General features: G+C 39.5%; 1 protein-coding gene across 15 annotated transcripts in view; it reads right to left on the bottom strand.

Moving 5' to 3' along the window:
• Trpm3 (transient receptor potential cation channel subfamily M member 3) overlaps positions 1 to 19,062 on the bottom strand; it is a 484,509-nt gene that overhangs the window by 181,546 nt on the left and 283,901 nt on the right. For all 15 annotated transcript variants that reach the window (XM_051200144.1, XM_051200151.1, XM_051200140.1 and 12 more), the window contains one exon: positions 1,871 to 2,045. In XM_051200144.1, coding sequence (XP_051056101.1) covers positions 1,871 to 2,045 — 175 coding nt within the window. The remainder of the gene's footprint in view (positions 1 to 1,870; positions 2,046 to 19,062) is intronic.

The following is a 19,062-nucleotide window of genomic DNA, read 5'->3' on the forward strand; positions in this document are numbered from 1 at the left end:
TCCTGTCTACTAGATGAAATTACCCACTGCCCCTTCCAACTTTAAATGCATAACTCTTACCAAATATTTTAACAGAAATAATCAGAGACATTTTTATGAGAGATTTTAATATGTTCAAAAAACATAACTTAAAACAATGATAAATAATAGGCACTAGACTCTGGCTGTCACTGAGACGGTCCCAGATAGCCAGAAACACTGGAAAATTCCTTCCTTCCTTCCTTCCTTCCTTCCTTCTTTCCTTTCTTTTTGTTTTTTTGTAGGAAGGGAAAGGAAATCTGCATTCCAAATAAAAACCGTATCTGCTTTGTGGGTGTATGACAAAACTAAACAAACAAACAAACAAAAATAAAAACAATCAAAAGCTAAGAGCTAACTATTTTCAGATGAAAGGAACATATTGCTATATTTAAAGAAATGAGGACTATGACAAAATTTTTAATTAAAAAAACAGTTAAGGTTATGGAACACTATTTTGTTAGTCAATATAAAGATCATTGGGCAAATGTCCTCTTTTTAGGTGTCAGCAATAAAATGGATTAGTGTCTACTTTCAAAGAAGATGATGATGGCAATTTAATTAAATTTGTCAGTGAGTAAGCTGTAACTTCAATGAGGATTTTTCTAGAGCTACCAAATCTCCAGGTATCAGATCACTGTCGAGGCGTTCAGTGCTGGGGTAGAAGCCTTGGCCTTCCACTATTCTCCACACTTGTTGGTTCCACTACAACAGGTCTGGCTGTTTCAATGGCTGATGGGAGTGCTTGCCTAAACCAGGATTAAGATGGCTAACATGTGGAATCTACTGTCGAGGAGAGAGGTGGAAGAGGGAATATCTTCTACTGGGTCGGCCCTATTTCCTGTGGAACTTCATCACCCTAACCACATGCAAGAAACATTGGGTAAGAAGTGTTTTGCTTTTTGTTTAAGTTAATGACTCGTGTGTGTGTGTGTGTGTGTGTGTGTGTGTGTGTGTGTGTGTGTTTGTGTGTGTGTGTGTGTGTACTTAGGGTTGACCACTAGGTATCTGGTAACCTATCAGAAGGCTTGTCTGTGGGGAAGAATGAATCTCCCTCTCCCAGCAGCCATTAATCATCAGTAGCTCTTTATATGAAATTCTCAAAAACAAATAAAAAACCCAAAACAATATCCACCAAAAGCGTAAGTTAAGTGACTCCCCCTGCTTGTGTTCCTTAAACTCATTCCCACCTTGTTTCAATTACTTTCAATGATCTTCAAGAGTGCTCAGACCTTACTATGCCACTGTAGGAGAGATATCTTTCCAGAGAGGTTGGAGCTTTAGACTTTAGAGGGTAGAATTTAAGAGCTGGTAGTGAGAGGAGTTCCAGGAGCAATTCACAAGTACCAGTGCTTTTATCAGTTATAGAGGTTTTACCTTCCAAGACAATAGAGAAATACCTGCTAACACAGTCTTCCAAAGGTGTTTACAGCAGCTTGCCCATGATGGTATTTAGACTCATGCCCAAAGGTACCCAGCTTTTCTTAGAGGCCACCCTGCACTGTTACTCAGATTCTGGTTGCTTCATTTATCATAACTCAGTGCCTGTCTCTCCTTCCTTGAGGGAGAAGAGGGAAAGATAAAATGACACATGCCTTAACTTCCTTTCCTCCTCTCAATGTGGCCTCAATGTAGTAATCATGGACTTCCCATTGCAGGGACATTTTAGAGGATATCCACTGTTCTTCCTCTCCACCATCCAACAGTCAATATTTGGATAATTGTTCATTGCTGCTTAGAATGTGAGGTCTTGCCTGAACTGCAGAGAACATGCTCTGATGTCCTCTTTTCCAAGCTTTGAATACAAGCTTTGTATTCAGGACTGTACCATGGGGCCTGTTGATTTACCTACCCGCCTTCTTCTGAATATTTATGCCCAAATGCCAGGATGTCGGATGCCCGTCCACTCCCATCACAGACCACGACTGGTACAGGAGGGGTGTCACGAAGGTACTCCAAAACAATGGAGATCACGTTGGGTCCTCCTTCCACTATGAGTGCCACCACTGGAACCCCTTGGCCGATTCCTGCATTAAAAAAGGAAAAGAAAAGGAAAAAAGGAGAAAAGAACACAAAGCCAGCAAACCAAATAAACAAAAAGAGAAAGAAAAAAAAGCACAAACTAAAATTACTGAGCATGGGGGGAGGTAATGAGATATGAAGGAATAAAATACTGAGTGACATTTGCAGAAAACTCATTAGTAGAATTCCCACCCCCAGAAAGTCCATGTGACCTGCCCAAACCCCACAGCTCACAAGAGGGATATTAATCCACTTCATACCTGATAACCTGAGATACATGAAGAAGGGAAGTATCTAACAGAAAGACTGGGCCATTAGTCAAAATGTTGGAAGCCATATTCTGATTGTAAGAAGTGTCTTATCTATCTAGTAGTTCTGTCTGCTGTATAAAAAATTGGAAGTTAAAAATTTCTAATGCCTGGTTACCAAAGGGCCTTTTTGGATTCACTGCTGGCTGCAGTATGGGTCTGTGTATTCTAGCTATAGCTGATTGGCTGAACAGCGGCTCTGAGCACCGAGCAACACCAGCATCATAAAAGTCACTGCTTTGGTCACATGGTTTTCTGTGCATCCTGCACTATTGAGTAAAGTGTTATGTGCACGATGACACTCACTACACATCTGTTGCATTCAGTTGAATGAAGGGGATTCAGAGTTGTTTTGTAGCACATTTAAGCTATTATTTCAAGCCACAAGACACTGCAGTTTTCATCTAAAAATTTCCGTAACGTCAGCATTGCATGTGTGATTCAATCTAACATATGAAAGAGAAGAATTGAAAACCGATGTCCATTAGAAAACAATGAGCCCCAGATTCAATTTATTTTAAACTGACGTTTTAAGTTTCATTATCATCATCGAATAACTTACTCTTGTTCAATTTGTTATTGCATTGGGTTAAACTGAACAACATAAAAATGAGTTGGTTTTATGAGGGGTCCAAAAGTGTTTTTACAAAAGTTGTAATTGAAATTTTGTGCCACCTCTGCTGTAAATATGAGTTTATGTAAAACAAAACAAAAATAAGATAAAAACTTTGGTCATATGACTTTTCCATTTGGCCTTTGGCTGTCATTTTATCTTGTGCCAGGAAACTACTTCCGAGTGATAATTAATAGTTTGGGATTTGGTTTTTGCTCGATTGTTAGGTTTTATTGGATGTGTATGATTTGTTTTCCTTCTAAAATCTGATCAACTCTAAGGTACAGAAGATAGATTTTTGTTTTCATGGTTTGATCTTAAAGGATCCAAAATGTTGGTTGCACATTAATTGTTTTACATCTCCATCAAAAACATGGGGAGAAAAGAATGACTGTGGGTCAAGGTGGGGGGGGGCTGTGAGTTCTTTTCATGCTCTAATGATAACTGGGAGAGGGATGAAGCCTGGGTTCCGGTAGTTTTTGGCAGATGGGGAGGACTTTGAGGATATTCTTGAAAATCTAAGGACATGGCAGTTCTAAGGAGAGGGCAGTTAAACATCCTGTGGCTCTCCTTTCCAGGAACTCCTTCCAACCCTGAAACCAGACTTTTTAAAGAAGTCTGTTTGGGTGTCTGGGAAGGAAGAGTCTTACCAGTGTTACTTGCTGTAACTATTAAGCAAGTTCTTGAAAGATATTTGGGAGAGAAAAATTGAACTGAAGACCTTATGCAGCATGCCTCTTTTAGTGGAGGATTTTCTGTCACAAAACACTCACTATGTGGGAGATTTGTACACTAATGTATATTGAGAAACACAGCTCCTGAGGATAGATCTAGACTCATTCTGATCTGGGGATGCAGCCTAGTGGTATTCCACTCACTAGCATCCACAATGCTCTGGGTTCAACCCCAAATAGGGAAAGGAAAATAATAAATGGAAATTTCTAAATTTTCATCTTGAGCAAAGCTTCTGTCAGAGTGACTTCAAATCAAAGTAATAGACTAAGTGGATTTTTCTTTAAGATCCATTCAGTGTCATTGTGGAGGGAGTGGTTTTTGACTGGGCCTCTAGAATGTCCCAGTGTTTTAAGGGCTAGTGGAAAGAGGCAAGAAAACTGGTAATAATTTTCCCAAAAGGATAGCCTGTTATAAGGGATCAGTTTTTGGACTAATTTGATTGTAATAAATTTCAAGTTATTTCCTGAAAATATATTTGTCAGTATATCAATGTTATAATTGCTGAAAATACAGAAGTATTTTCATACAGAAGTATGGTAAAAATTTCCCATATTTGGAATGAAATTGGTTATTGAATAATTCACTTAAGTTCAAGTGCTAAAATATTGGGTGGAACAAAATATTGTCTCCCTTTTCATAAACATTTTATAATATATCTATACCTCCAAATTCTCTTTCCTTTGGTGACAAAAAATGAGGTTTGCCCAGTGGTTAAAAATACTTAGCATTTAAATAAAAGCATCTTGATTTTGTTATGGCAGAGGCCCTTGTTATGCTTAGAAATACTATGCTTAACACAAATAGAACTTGCCAAGGTCTGGCAACATGAAGCTTTTTTTTCCTGGATGAACACATGTACACATTGGTTTTGAATCTGAGAAGAGGAAAGTATATTAAATAAAAAGTGATGTGCTAAGCCACGAGGGTTAGTTTGTTGGTAAGAAAATTTTATAGAATACTTGCATGAATATGATGAACATGAGAAACTCTTGCTCTACAAAAGGAAGTTCATGTCTAGACAGAGACAAAGCTGTTTCTAGGCAACTTAGTTGGGTTCATAAATCCCCAAAGCTCATGAACATGTACACAATGGGCCTTACTTACTTAACCACATTGAAAGATTTGTGCATTAATTTGTTAGTTTATGATCCTCATGGAGACTAATTCTTAGATGGCTTTTCAAACTAATTTCTACATCTGAGGAAATTCTATTCTATTTATTTATTTATTTATTTATTTATTTATTTATTGCTCTTTTATGTTGATTGGGAAAACCTTTCCTGGAAAAACACTGTAGGATGTATCCCTTCTCTCATTCCATCTGCCTTTCTCTCATTGCTTAACTTTTCCACTCACACTTTATTTTCTATATCACATTTAGGACATAACATATTTTGGAAAATCTCTAGAAAAATTAACAAACTAGAATCTGTAGAATGTTGCCACACAGGATGAACTAGCTTTTTACAAGTCAAGCACCCTGCATTTTTTTTTTTAAATTAGTGACACAAATGAAACATTTTGGGAATTTCTTTTATCTGTAGCTGGTCTAGATTTGCTCAACTCACTGCCCTTTTCTTTATGCCTATTGGAAATTAATTTAAGTTCCTTTAAAGGTCTTTGCAAAGCTGTGCCTTGCTCAGCTGAAACTGTGGGCTGTTTGCCTGCCAATCCCTCTCCCCAAAATTATTCAGATTTACTCTGGAAAAAAATGAAACTATTTAAAAAGACGTTTATATGTAGATTGCTGAGGATCCCTCTTTTAGATTAGAGAGAAAGTAGGTCAATTCCTAAGTTAATTGCAATCACTTAAAATTTTCTTCTGTATCTGACAGATATTTCTATTAGAACCTAAGTGTTTTAAGCAAGAAGATGTGACATAGTGGTCACATACCATATTCAACAAGAATACAAGCTCAGGAAATAGACATGATTTCAGCAGGGTCCAGCTGAACCTGGGCTCTCAAACTATATTGAGAGCCACATTTTTCTCTGCACAAGATAACATATTTGACTTTTATCCCATCTTTTCCTGGCTGGTATGCTATTCAGAAATAGTTCCTTACCTCCATGTGGGAAGCATCTAAATTGGTGCAAATAAGGATTGGGGTGAGATGGGCATTGTGCAGGAGATGGTTGGCAGGAACAGAAGACTTAAATTTCCAAATAATTAAAACTCATTTCGGTTGTTTTGTGTTTTTGAGTAAGTTTTGCCTGCCTGGATGTCTGTGCATCACATATATGCCTGGTATCTGCAGAGCCCAGAAGAGAGTACCAGATTCTCTGGAAATAAAGTTACAAATGTTTGTGAATTGCCATGTGGGTGCTGGGAACCAAACCTGGATCCAGGAAGAGTAACCAACTGATCTTAACTGCTTAGCCATCGTCCTTGCTCTTAAAAAAGCTTCTCTTTCTCTCCCTCTCTCCTCTTCCCACCCTTCTGACATGAATCCGTAGTCTATATCAGTTCGGGTTCTTACAGAAGCATTTGGTGTGTTCTACAGAAATGTCTGGGTCACTGAGAAGAATTTGTTTACACTAACACTCTTTCTATGACAAGACTATCAGATAGTCCACAGAATAATTTATTTTCTGTTGAGAGGTGATTCATATTTATATAAAGGTGGAACATACAAAACTGACCTCTTCCTAAGTCTCAATGACCACAGGCCAAGCTTATGAAATTACAGTCTGTGTCATTCGGAAAGGAGGTTCCTGCTCATTGTATGGGATGACTTCCTAAAGACAGTGCCAAGTCTGTCATTGGTGGGGAACCAAGGAAAGCTTATGGCAATAACATGAACTTGGTGAATTTCTGTCTTTGTCAGCTCTGGGAGCACGTGTTTTTTAGTGTTTTAAAGTTTGCCTGGAGCAAGAATTTATATGTTTTGAAATACTGCATATTGTTGGAATTTATCAATGTTTTGAGTTGCCCAGATTTAAATTTGCATAATTATAATGACAATTAAAAAGCTTCACCCACCCGCTAACTCAAATATCATGGGCTCTAATTCAGCACTTGGTTCTGCTGATAAAAACATGGTCCCCATCGCCTATATTTACATATATGAGTGGCCAGCAAAACCAAGTAACCCATAAGTTGCATTTTTTCCAACAGAATCTCCCACACTTTTGAGGGTTATTAATAATAACTGAAGTGATAGAACCTATACAGTACCATAGCTTTTTTTCATTTTAGATTCTCAGTACCTGTAACTAGATATGATGTGTCTTCTGTGGTCTGCAAAGTGTGAAATGTATATAAGAAAATTAAGCCAAATTGTAATTTGAGCAAATAAGATGGAACAGTGGGTACATTTGATTTCAGGGACCCACATGGTAGAAGGAGAGAACTAAAAGTTGTCCTCTGACCTCCACATATATGTTGTAGTGCATGTGCATGCACACACCACACACACACACACACACCACACACACACACACACACACACACACACACACAGAGCTGTTGATTGGTTGTCTTAACTGACAAAAATCTATTCTCTTTCTCTCTAGGCTTAAGATATTTCTTGTATGTTTCTCTGTTATAGGTAGATAAATATTCAGGCACAATTATGGAAATGTTATGTACAAAGATGGAACTATAGTGAAACTTTCTCCAAGATGAAACAGTAGGGATCTCAGGTACTTCAAAGAAGAGTAAGTCCAGAAAATATAGAGGAATGTCGTAAGAGAAATTGCATCTTGTTTTAAGGAGTGTCTCTAAGGTCCTCTATGAATGCAGAGGCTTTAGAACTGCTTTGGCTTTTGGAAGTAGTATGTGAAGTCCATTTAAGATAGTTTAAGGCCCCACTTGGGAAGGTATAATCTGGCTAGGTATGTTTAGTGACTTGTGATAAAATACCCAGCTGAAAAACCCAATACAGATCAATCTTATCCATGCTCTGTTATTACAACACATTTTTTTTTGTATAATTCTACACTAAAATTGTGTTTGTGGAAATATATAATGCAGTCAAAATATTTGTGGGTTTTTAGTAGGAAGAAACACCTTCAGAGATGACCAGAATCTGTCATTGAGATTGGGACTATGCAGAACCCATGTGTCCAACCCACTATGACTGAATAAGGGTAAAAATGACATGAATTTTGTCAATGTCCTTTTCTGCCTTTGCTGGTCTATAAGAATCCCTATGTTTGATTTTAACTTAAAGGGGTCCCTTCATAGACATTTTCTCCATGTTTAAAGTCACAATAAGTGCACCAGAATAAACATCTCATATGTTTTACCTTGATATGTGACATTTCAGATTTGGTCAGAGATAAGGCCTTGTCAAGATACCAAAAATAGAGGGTTTGGATTGATGGAACTGTTTTTCCCAGGCAGTGATTAAAAAAAAAAAAAAAAAAAAAAAAAAAAGGAAAACTAACAAAGCACTGTATTTCTTATCCCTCAAATGGAGACCATAAAATCTATTAATATGGCCAATTTAGTTTTCTATTTTTTTCCTGCTGCATGACCTATTTGAGGCATTATTTATGCCTCAAATATTTACATAGGAATCCTATCCTAGCCCCTACTGAGTGCCTTTCATTTAAGTATGGTCTTCTTATTCAAAGCACAGAATGGTAGAGAGACTTGAGGATTAGATGAATAGGAAAACTTGTCAGCCAGCCTAAGTTCTGTGGAAGTTCCACCGGAAATGCTCATCACCTTATTGAGGAAACTAATCTGTATATAGCACTGCAGAGGAGGCCTTGTCTGACTTTCGTTAAGGTCATTTGGACACTAGACCTACATTAGGAATTGGTGTTCCTGAGGGAAATGACTGGCAGGCAGGCTGTGAAAGCATGCTTGCACAGGGAGTGAATCCTTGGTTAATAATAGTGAGACAGAGGAGGGGAAGGTGGGTATATGGTTAAGTAGGATTCAAGTAGGGAATAGTTTGTCAACCCATCCTGTTTATTCTGCAAAAAGCTCTATGGCAATCTTCACCTATCTTTAAATACTCTGAAGAATCTTGGGGGTGGGGCATTTCTAAGCATAGAAACCTAAGGGGGAGAATATACTTGTACTTGAAAATTATTTTTGAAAGAGGAATTTGGGGTAGAATTGTGGGATTTTTGCTTGAGGTGAAGTTGTAAGAAAAAACATGGAAGTCAACAATAGGTATGAAGCTCTCGTCTCTGCTGGTATTAAATGGAGGCTTCGTGTTGAGGCAGAAGCGATGATCAGGTGGAAAGCCCATGCAATGGACCTCTCTCACAGTAAAGGAGGAGTCACTCAATGCACCCTAAGAACAGAAGTGGGGGTTCAACCCCATCTCTCTCTAGTAGTCTTAGAGCACTGCCTATGGCAGTCTAAGCCTAAGGGTAGGATCCCCTCCCTCTTCTGATAGCCTTAGTGGTTCCTTAGAGAGCAGGACCTACATTGGTACCCAATCATAACATGCTGCTCCCTGCATAGCAAAGGCTCTCCAGGCTCAATTCTTGCTTTGACTTCAGTGGCATTCCTGGGAAGGCATTGCTTCACACCTGTTCCATTTTTACTTCATACTCTGGAAGTCTCAATTGACTCACTCTGGGAGGACTCTTTTTCTTAGACTCTGGGGGTGCCCTGTCTAGAGCTGGGCAGGATTTGTTACCTCTTTTTTCTCAGTTCCATAATGGGTGTTCTTACCCTCTATCCATGTTGAACTTCCCATACATTCCTACTTGCTTTCACTGGCTCTCAGCAAGTATGCCTGTTTCTAGTGTATCCTTGCCCTGACTGCCATCACCAGACACCCTGTCAGGATGGCTAGACTTCATATAGCACATTAGCTCAACCTACTTGTCCTAGAATGTGAAAAAGGCAATTTTATGGACATAGATGTACTAAAAATGTATTTTGCCATTTTGTACAGTATGTAGCACACAGAGTAGGTCCCTGGTTTATGAGATCATCAGATTGATAAAGGCGTTATTATATATGAAGCATTTAGAGCAGAGCTTGGCACTCACTCACATAAATATAATGATGATTATTTACATTCATTAAGCTTATAAAAGATTTCTTCTTTAAATATATAAATGATTTGTGAGATAGAAGAAATGTATGCAATTTATATATTTAGACCAATTATATGTTCTGATAGAGAAATACTGGGAAGCATATCTCTCTGCAAATGTGCCTCGTTTCCAGTGCAGACCAACAGTATGTTAAAGCTATATGCATTTATGTTGTGCCCCAAACCCAAAACCTGCTGGTTTAAGGTAGATGATCTTTAAAATTAAATTAATTTTTCCTCCTAGATCTCAAATTATTCTTCTTAGTGCCTCAGTCATTTTATTAAGTCTTTGGAATGGGATGAAAAAAGAGATGTAAATAAAACCAATAAACCAAATCCAAGTATTTTATATGCTTTCAAACTCACTTAGCTTTTGACTTAATGGGAAAAGTTATGGCCAGACAGCCCTGATTGAAATATTCTGCTATTAATGTCAGTATACTCCTAGGTCATGCAAGTGGCATTGCTGTGAATAATTTCAATAGAAAGGGACATCTAGTCCCATGGGCTATAAAGAGGATATTACTTTCAAAAAAGGCAAAGCCAGCATTATTTTCTTTGGGTCATTGTTTGAAGACTGAATGTTTTAATGTAATTGATCTAAGCTGACAAGAAAACTCATCCAAACAAAGCTATAATCTTTGTCTCTGTGCTGTTCAAAACCCACATCCAAAGGCTGACCTTGCCTTCTCAGATGTGGGGTAACTGGAGAAGTTCCAACTCATTTTACTTTAAAATATTTTTTTTGCCAACACTCTTCTACAAATGTTCCAGGATCCAATTACTCGGTCCATGCAAGTGCCTGCACTTTGTGGAAAAATGAATAAAGAACAAGACAGTTAAGGCAACTATGGGTTGTGAACCCAGGGAAGGATCCTGCCTGTGTTGCAGTGAAGAGCTGATGGAGAGAGGGGAGGTGTTATTGCCAATTGTATTAACTGGCCATCTTCAAATTACATATATGTCTTTGCTTTGCATCTGTTAAGGGAGAACACAACTACTTCCTTTAAGGAATGCTTTCCTCCACCAACCCCTTTCTATGAGAACTTTATCTTTCTATCTCCAGGTTCAAAGACAGGTCTTCTTAAACCTCTTCCCCTTTATGACTAGGTAGAATTAAACATTTTGCTGTGTTCTTTTATAACTTAAAAAGAACTCTCTTTCATGATTATGCCCTATAAATTTGACAATCAGCTACAACGATCTAAAGAGGAAGGCTCTCAAGACCCCCGTGTCTCTTGATTTTTTTTTTTTTCTCTTCGGTTATGTATCCCAGCATCCCATTCCCCTACCTGGCAGATTTACTTAGTAATTCAAGCATATCACACAGTGTTCTTCATGTAGTAGTTGACCACTAAAATTTGGAACAGGATCAGGAAGGCAGAGTGCTTTCCCCCCTTCTGCCCCAGTTCTGCCCTGATGATTGTCATGACAGTGTACTTCCTTCCCAAGAAAATTTTCAATATTTTACAACATGAGTAATTTATCATGAGGTAACTGAAATAAGATTTCCAATGCCCCCAAATCAGATAGGCAAATGCCCCATATCTACTATCACTTGTTTTCATGTGGTAAGTTCCAGGCCTTTGTATGAGTCTTTCTGTAACAGCTAATCATTATTCATAACTACAATCTTTCTTTAAACATCTAGTGGGCTTTCACTGCTTATTAGGAACAAGCTGAAATCCTTCTGTGGGATATATAAAGCCTCTCTTCCCCCAGACTCAGCTCACAGCTGTATTGGAGGGAGAGGGAACCGGATTGATATTTAAAATAAGATGGTTTCTGATTTAAATTTTAAAAAAATCTAGGAAAAAAAATGTCTTTGGGCAGTTACTCTGACTTGGCTTAATGGAAGTTTTTTCTTTTTTCTTCCCACCTCTACATTGTAAGTTCCTTGACAGTGATCTCCCCACCCATCTTAACGTACTGGCTCCCGAATGCATCATGCTCAGAAGGTAGCTTGAACAAATGCTTGCAGCATAATAAAACAAAACCAAGATGCACAACACCTTGCAACAGTGCAAATGAAGGGACAGGAACACATCAAGTGTTGCAAAGAGACGACCACACCTCAACACTACTGAGGCATTCTCCTGAAAGTACCGGTGGCAGCTGTCTAAGTGGCTCTGTGGTACCCTATCCCAGATCTTTACTACACAGCTTCAGCAGTGGTCAGAGAGCCCTGGGTGGATCTCCTACTGTAGCTTTCCATCAGATGGCATTAGAAAGGCTCAGATGTTTAGTGATGGAATACTGGCTATACTTTTAAGTGGAAGTTGTGCTGTTTCTCCAGGATTGGATCTAGCTACAGGGACAAAGCATCTGAGCCACTGGGGAGGAAGATGTAAACAAAAGTTTACATTCTTCCCCTTGCTAGAAGAATGCCAATGAAGTTATTATCTCCTTTGGTTGAAATGAATAGAGGCTATATGATGGAAATTGAAGCCAAAATTTCTTCCCACTGAGCTGATTGATATGTTTTAGCATAAGGCTAGGGATGACCTTCACTAGCAAGGTATTAAAACAACAAAAATAGCAGGCTGCCATTATTAGACCCAAGACTAAGGAAAATGTATTGGTTATCTTGGATCCATTATTACTTGGATCATTTTGGATCTCCAATTGTTGGTCTAATTCTGGACCAATGTACAAAACTGGATAATTATTTTTACATGATTATTTGTTCATCTATAAATTATATCCAGTCTGCTCATTCTTTGATGAACTGCAGGAGAAACTAAGACTATATTACAGGGAACTGTTTTCTGGCTTCACACTTCTATGTCCATGGATCTCTTTCCCATTACTGTAGTGTTCCCATTCCTGATCATCTTGTTTGTTTGCTTGCTTAGGGTAAATTATTACTGGGTTATAGCACAAATAGCAAAAAACCAGAGACAGATATTGGGGTTCAAACTGAAGATCAGAGAAGCAAAGCAACCAAGCTATCCCAGAGAGCTCTTACCTTTCTACTAGGGCAGGGCTGGCTATTGTGACCTCAGCATGGCTGGAGACTATTTTCTAAGACTGAATGCCATCTCTGAGACCCCGTTTCTGCCTTACATTCCTCTCTAGTGCTGAGATTAAAAGCATGAGCTCTATTTCTCTTTTAGACTGATTCATTCTCAGGTAGCCCTGGGTGGCCTTGAATTCACAGAGATCCATCTGCCTCTGTCTCTTGAGTCCTTGGATTAAAAATTTGTGCCACTACTGTCTGGCCTCTATAGCTGTGGCTAGCTTTGCATTTTGATCTCCAGGCAAACACTATTAGATCATAAACAATAAATCATCACACTGGGTAATTGAGAGTGGCCTCAAATTCATGATTCTCTTATCTCAGGCTCTTGGTGCTGGAATTACCAGGGTGCACCATCATGCCTAGCTCTATGGTTTGCTTCTTGACTGGTGAGGGCTAGTTTCTGGGAGTCCTTTGAGGAGTGTTTTCAGTCTTTTTCCTCTTTTCCCTCAGGGGATGATGTTAGTCAGCTTCCTAGGTAAAAGTGAGTATTGGAGAACCTGTTTCTTGACTGGTAGGGTATGTGGGAACTGACACCCCACACTCCCTCATTATCTTCAATAGTATTATCATCAACAAAAAGGACATTTCCCTGTCTGTCTGCCTGACTGTGGTACCTGTCAGTTTGGTCCTTGTCAAGAGTTGTCTGTAGTGTGGTGGACTTTCAGCTCTCAGACTCTGACTATGATACTACTGTTTCAGCTCCAGAGTCCACTTTGCAATAGCACCGAGACAATGTGAGCCTGTGCTCCACTTTGGAAATGTAAATCTACTTTTATGTGAAAGAACACAATTTTGCTTGTATGATATTTTAACAAACAAATTATGGTAATACAATTTTTAAAGAAGGTAATTAGAGATAAGTCAAAACAAGGCTGCTTATAAAAATTTTGGGTTTGTGGTGAAGTGTTGTCTTGCACTAAGGAAACAATTTAATTTATTATTTAATTAATTAATTCACAAGTATGTGTATGTGTCATTATTGACAATTACTTCAATATTCCAGCTACAAACCAGAACTGCTTAATTCTGGACACACCACTGTGTACAGTTAACTCTACCACAGTTACAATCTCAAGGTCATTTCTGGCAGTTCTTAAAAGTAGACAGCAATTCTTTGGTGCTTAAAAGAGGCCCTGGGTTTGTTTGAGGTTTTAGGGCCCCATTTCATGGGTTCAGTTTTCTGCCCCCTTCTAAACACAGCTGTTTATCATCAGAACTATTCTCCTATCTGCATATGGAGAGATGGTGTCCCAGAGAAGGACTGGATTATGCAGCAAAGGAGTACAGCGACAATCAGAGGCACCTGTGCCAATCCCTTAGTGGGAAGATAGTAGTTCAAAACTTTCCCCAGGGTCTAGTATGACCTTGATGGTGCAGGAGATACTTCCCTGCTGCATATCTTCTGGAGACAGATCCTGTATCACATTCTCATTGAAACTCATCAAGTAGGATGATGAGAAACTGGGAGATCGCTATTTTACACCTACAGGTATGCAGTAAGTTTTCTGAGCCCTCAATCGTTGGGAGTATTTAATCCTCTTATCTTTTTCTGTATGTCTGTGTGAAATGGCCTTTTGTACCTGCTGGCACCAAAAATCTGTGTGGCTGCAATAATGACTCCTGACCTTATTATCTAAAAGAGGGCTATCTTTAAGATTATTAAGTAAGGACGACATCTTTTAAGGGCTGCCTTAAAAACCACAGTCCTCATGTGCAGAGGCCATTTGCCTAGGTGAAAATGATCAGAAGAAAGGGTGTGTGGAAATGTCATGTCCATGTCTGTGCTAGGATGGAGGCTCATCTTTTAGGCCTGCTAGAGTCAGCTGAGGGGCCACTGCTTGAAAGCACAGCCTGGCCCCAACCCTGGGGATCACAGTTTGAGAGTCAGTGACTTAGCTTAAGCTGCAGGGGGAGGTAGTGAAAATGACATCTAAAATGTGCCCCTCTCAAGCAAAAAAAGGAAAAGTTCATGGGGCGAGACTGAAGGCATCCACAGTGTTCCTATGAGTCTACTTTAAAGCATGAACCACCAACAAACTTCTTCCTTACAGGGTCAGGGAGGAGAGGATTTTCAGCTTTGCAGCCCGGATGGACTCTGCTAAAGGACTCTGCTTTGTGATTGTGGTACAGAACTTTACAGAAATACTTTACTTAGGACAACATTTATGTTGCAATAAATGTCTATTCACAAAAATAGATGGCATGCTGGGTTTGGCTCCTGAGCTACAGTCTGCCTGCCCTTGGGCCTAGATAATGTGCTAAAAATTCATAGAAGGAAAAATCAGTTAGTTTAGTTCATTTATCCTGAGTGTGCAATGGGAAATGACCAAGTTGGAAACATGGATGTGTAAGTCCAGCATTGATGCACCTTTTATTGTATCAGTGGCATATTGCTTTCATTGGCAGATGAACTTCCTAGCAATTCAACCCTTAGACCTGGCTACTTGGGACTGCACAGAATCTTCCCCTGCCCTATCCTAATAGGAGTTTCACTGTGCTAGTGAAATTTCTCATATTTACCTGCATTTTCTTCTTGGTGGTTTGTTTAGAAGTAAAGAATGTACTTACTAACATATTCTTATTATGTAGGAGAATTTACGGAGTTCTGAATTAGATTTTGTTTTCCATTTGTTTTCCCCTCTCCTCATTTCACGAAGAGCCATTTGGGTGCATTTGTACCCACTTCATGACAGGTTTGTGTTGTCTGATAGAGCTGCTAAAAGCAAAATTGCTTCAAGATCAGCTTTCTAGATGGCTTTTGTGAAAAACCAAACTCATGCCCTGAAGGGGATAAGAGAAAGGGGAGTGTCTTTGATGGGGACAGGTGAGACCAGGTGGTTTGTAAGGAAGCATCTACCACTGGAACCAGGGTAACAGTAGCTGGCTCAATTCCCAGGACTTCTTATTGGCTATGAGGCACATGAGTCCCGTGTCCATCCTGCTGATGGAAATGCATGCCTTGCTTGGCTTCAGACAGTCCTTTACCTTGGATTGCTCTCACCTCACTAGCTGTTTCCTCTCATTCATCTCTTGTGCTAATTCTTTTTTCTCTCTGATAGTTGGTATTAGGGCTGCCCTGTTCTTGATTCTCCTCTCACTTCTCATTTTTTTTCCCAACTCCACAGCCTCTTCATGTGTTTCCCATCCTCCATTTAAAACGATGAGATTCTCCACAGGTCTTACTTGGCCCAGGAGTGCCAGAGGTGCCCACTATGGAGCAACTGAAAAGATTTGGACAACTTCTAGATCATGGGGAATTTAGAGCCCTCCCCCTTCTAAGTTGTCTGTAAGCAGGAGAGTTAGGGAGTTAGGGAGTATGTGGGAGTCTTCTACCTGTGATTTCTCAAAGTATGCCTATCAAAGGCTCAGTCTCCAAAATGGCACTAACTGGGACATGGGAAAATAATAATAAGCAGGCCTACTAGGAGCTCTGTAGCTCTTTGCAGGCTTGCCCTTGAAAGGGATTGTGGGAATCGTATCTTCTCTTTCCCCTACTTCCTATCATGAGATGAGCAGTTTTGGTTGGTCATGACTTTTACAGTAAAGACCTACCTCACCATGGGGCCCAAAGCAATGCAGCTAATCACCACTCAGGAACCATGTATTCAAAATTAAATCAATTTGAAGTTGATTTTTCTCTTTCTCAGTTTTGTTGTCTTTCTCTACAGCTCAGGCTGTCTTGGCCTTCCAAGAAAGACCTGTAAGTACAGGGGTGTCCAGCTCAAGTGCTTCTTACAGTGATTTAAAAAAAAAAAAAAAAAAAAAAAAAAAAAAAAAAAAAAACTAAATAGCACAGGGCTGGTGGTGGTGGAGACTAATGTTGATGGCCAGTTTGAACTTAACAATGAGTATGTGGAGGGGGATGTTGGAATTGATTTGAATTAAGGAAAATGTTATTATGTGGCATTTCCTATGAGTCTGAGTTTATGAACATCGATCCATACGGCCACAGTTCTTAGCATTTGACTAATGGAAACATACAGATCAACAGGGCAAAACAAATGTGGTTGTGTTTCAGCGGGCCAGGTTCTGAGGCTGGGAAGCAAGGGTGCAGGGAACTGCTGCCTAGACTTTTCGTGCAGGCACGCTGTGCTCAGTTGCTGCTTGCTTCACAGCCTCCCCCAGGATTTCGTAACAAACCCTAATGTGCAGCACAGACGGTGCGCACTTCCTGTGTTCTCCCTCTGGGTGGAAGAAACGCTGCTAATGAGGCAGGGCTCTCAGCTTGGATTTGTTTGATGACCAGGAAAGCTGACTCTTCAGTCCTCGCCCTCCCTGTTTTGGCACAGACACACCTATTCTTTTTTCCCCCACTCTGCTTCTTTGAAGCAGGAACTGCCCACAGATCCCCATGTGGACCCAGAGACGCCAGGGCTTGTTAGGGTTGTGCATTCCCCTGTCTGTGCTTTAGGACTTGAGTGTGTGTGTGCCTGCTGGACTGTGGCATGTAGACCTTTGCTGAGTTTGGAAATCTGGCCTCCAGTGTGGAACAGGGACAGCCTGTTCAGTGAGGGGAAGAGTGCTGTTTTATTTCAGCCAAAAGAGAGGCAGGGGTGGAGGGAAATCTGCTGCTTGCCTACTTGGCTATTAGTATTAAGGCATGAAATCTCTTTTTTTCCTCACATTTTTAAAGGGTTAATGAGCTGAGAGTTTAAGGTTAAATATTTTTTTTTATTGTTAAAACAATGATGGCTTCATTAGTGACTTTCAGAACCCCTGTTTTATTCTCCAGAACTGTACAAATTACATTTTCCTTTTTACATCCATTCGTTTCAAGAGCTTGAAATGTTCTGAACAACATTTTGCAGGGATTAAAAAGAAATTATTAACAATCTTCAAAAGGGACTTTGGAGGTCCTGGGTTGAGTTCTTCAACTCTGTTTATCTTCAACAAATGAAAGTTTCAATCCACGTTCCTTTGAGACCCCTGGGGAGAGAAGAGATACCATCTCTTCTCTAAATATATCTGTGAGTTGATGATTATGGCAGAAAAGCATCCAGTCAGCACAAGTTTTCCCATCTATTTTATTTGCCTAACTTTCTATAGTTTGCTTTGCACTGTTACCAAATGAGTTGATCCTAATCTAAACTGAAAAGAAGACATAGGTGACTATTATTTTGGATCAGTGGGGAGAAATCAATAGATATTTCTTTTTCTGTATAAATAGAAATACTGAAGACATAATGGCATCGGCTAATGAAAAAAAAATCTTCTAAGTGTGTTAGTTGGAAATGGTTTAACAATAATTGCCATGGAATAAGAATACACTCAAATGTCCCAGACCAGTCATGGTGCTGGTGATGATCTTTGCCTAAACACCTTCCCATTCAGTTCTTCACTGAGTCTCTCCATCATGCTAAACTCATTTGTCTTTTCCTTTCTGGACCACATTGTCTAAGCCCTCCCATGGATCTCTGTGTCAAGCTGGAAACCAAAGCAGAAAACAAGGCTAGGGAAGACTAAGCATTGCCCTTTACAACACTGATCTCCTGAGCACCCATTTGCATATGCCAGGGACTGCACTGAGTTCTCAGGATGATAAAAATGCTTAAGATACAGACCCTGTTTTGTGCAGTCTCAGAGATTGCAGGTGACAGGCAGCTGAGCATGGCAATGGGCACATAGTCACTAATGAGTAAGAAGTTCTACCACAGAGTGCTATAAAGTGGGGATGTGGAAGATGTGAGGAGTGTGGGCCTATGTAGTACATCAAAGAAGGGAAATACTTGGATGGAAAGTAGATTCTTGGGCCAAGAGTGTAAAAGAATGTTGCAATTAGTAATAGGAGAGGATTGAATCCTAGCAGGTATCAAAAAGAGACAAAACATACCCAACGGGCTATATTATTTCAAGGAAACTGTAAGCATCTTAGAATGAGTGAATTAGAATGTCCATGTGGTATTGTGGGAAAAAGAAGTTAGGAAAGAAATGGCAATAATATGGAGGGTCCTTCACTTAGCAATGAAACAAGAAAGGGACTAAGTCCCACCAGGAAGGTCCTGTTATCATGAAAAGAATCTAAATGTCTAGCAGAAGTAAATCTGACTGACGATGAGAGCAAAAGTATCAATTATTTCCAACCAAAATCTTTTTAATCTACAAAGATTTCTCACCATTCTTCACTCCATGGAGAAGTGCCTGGGGATTCCATTTGAATACTGGGTGGATTATCTGCTCAAACTTGTTTAAAAGAACTGCCCCCCTCCCTGAACAAGTAATTTTAAAGTGAAAAAGTTCCTTTTCTCAAAAACAGAAGGATCCTAGTTTGACTGGAAAAGGGTCAGATGGACAAGTCAGGCAAACACAAAGAAACCACTTTTCTTAAAATTTCTT

This window comes from Phodopus roborovskii, unplaced genomic scaffold (assembly GCF_943737965.1).
Source record: "Phodopus roborovskii unplaced genomic scaffold, PHOROB, whole genome shotgun sequence".
Lineage (NCBI taxonomy): Eukaryota > Metazoa > Chordata > Mammalia > Rodentia > Cricetidae > Phodopus > Phodopus roborovskii.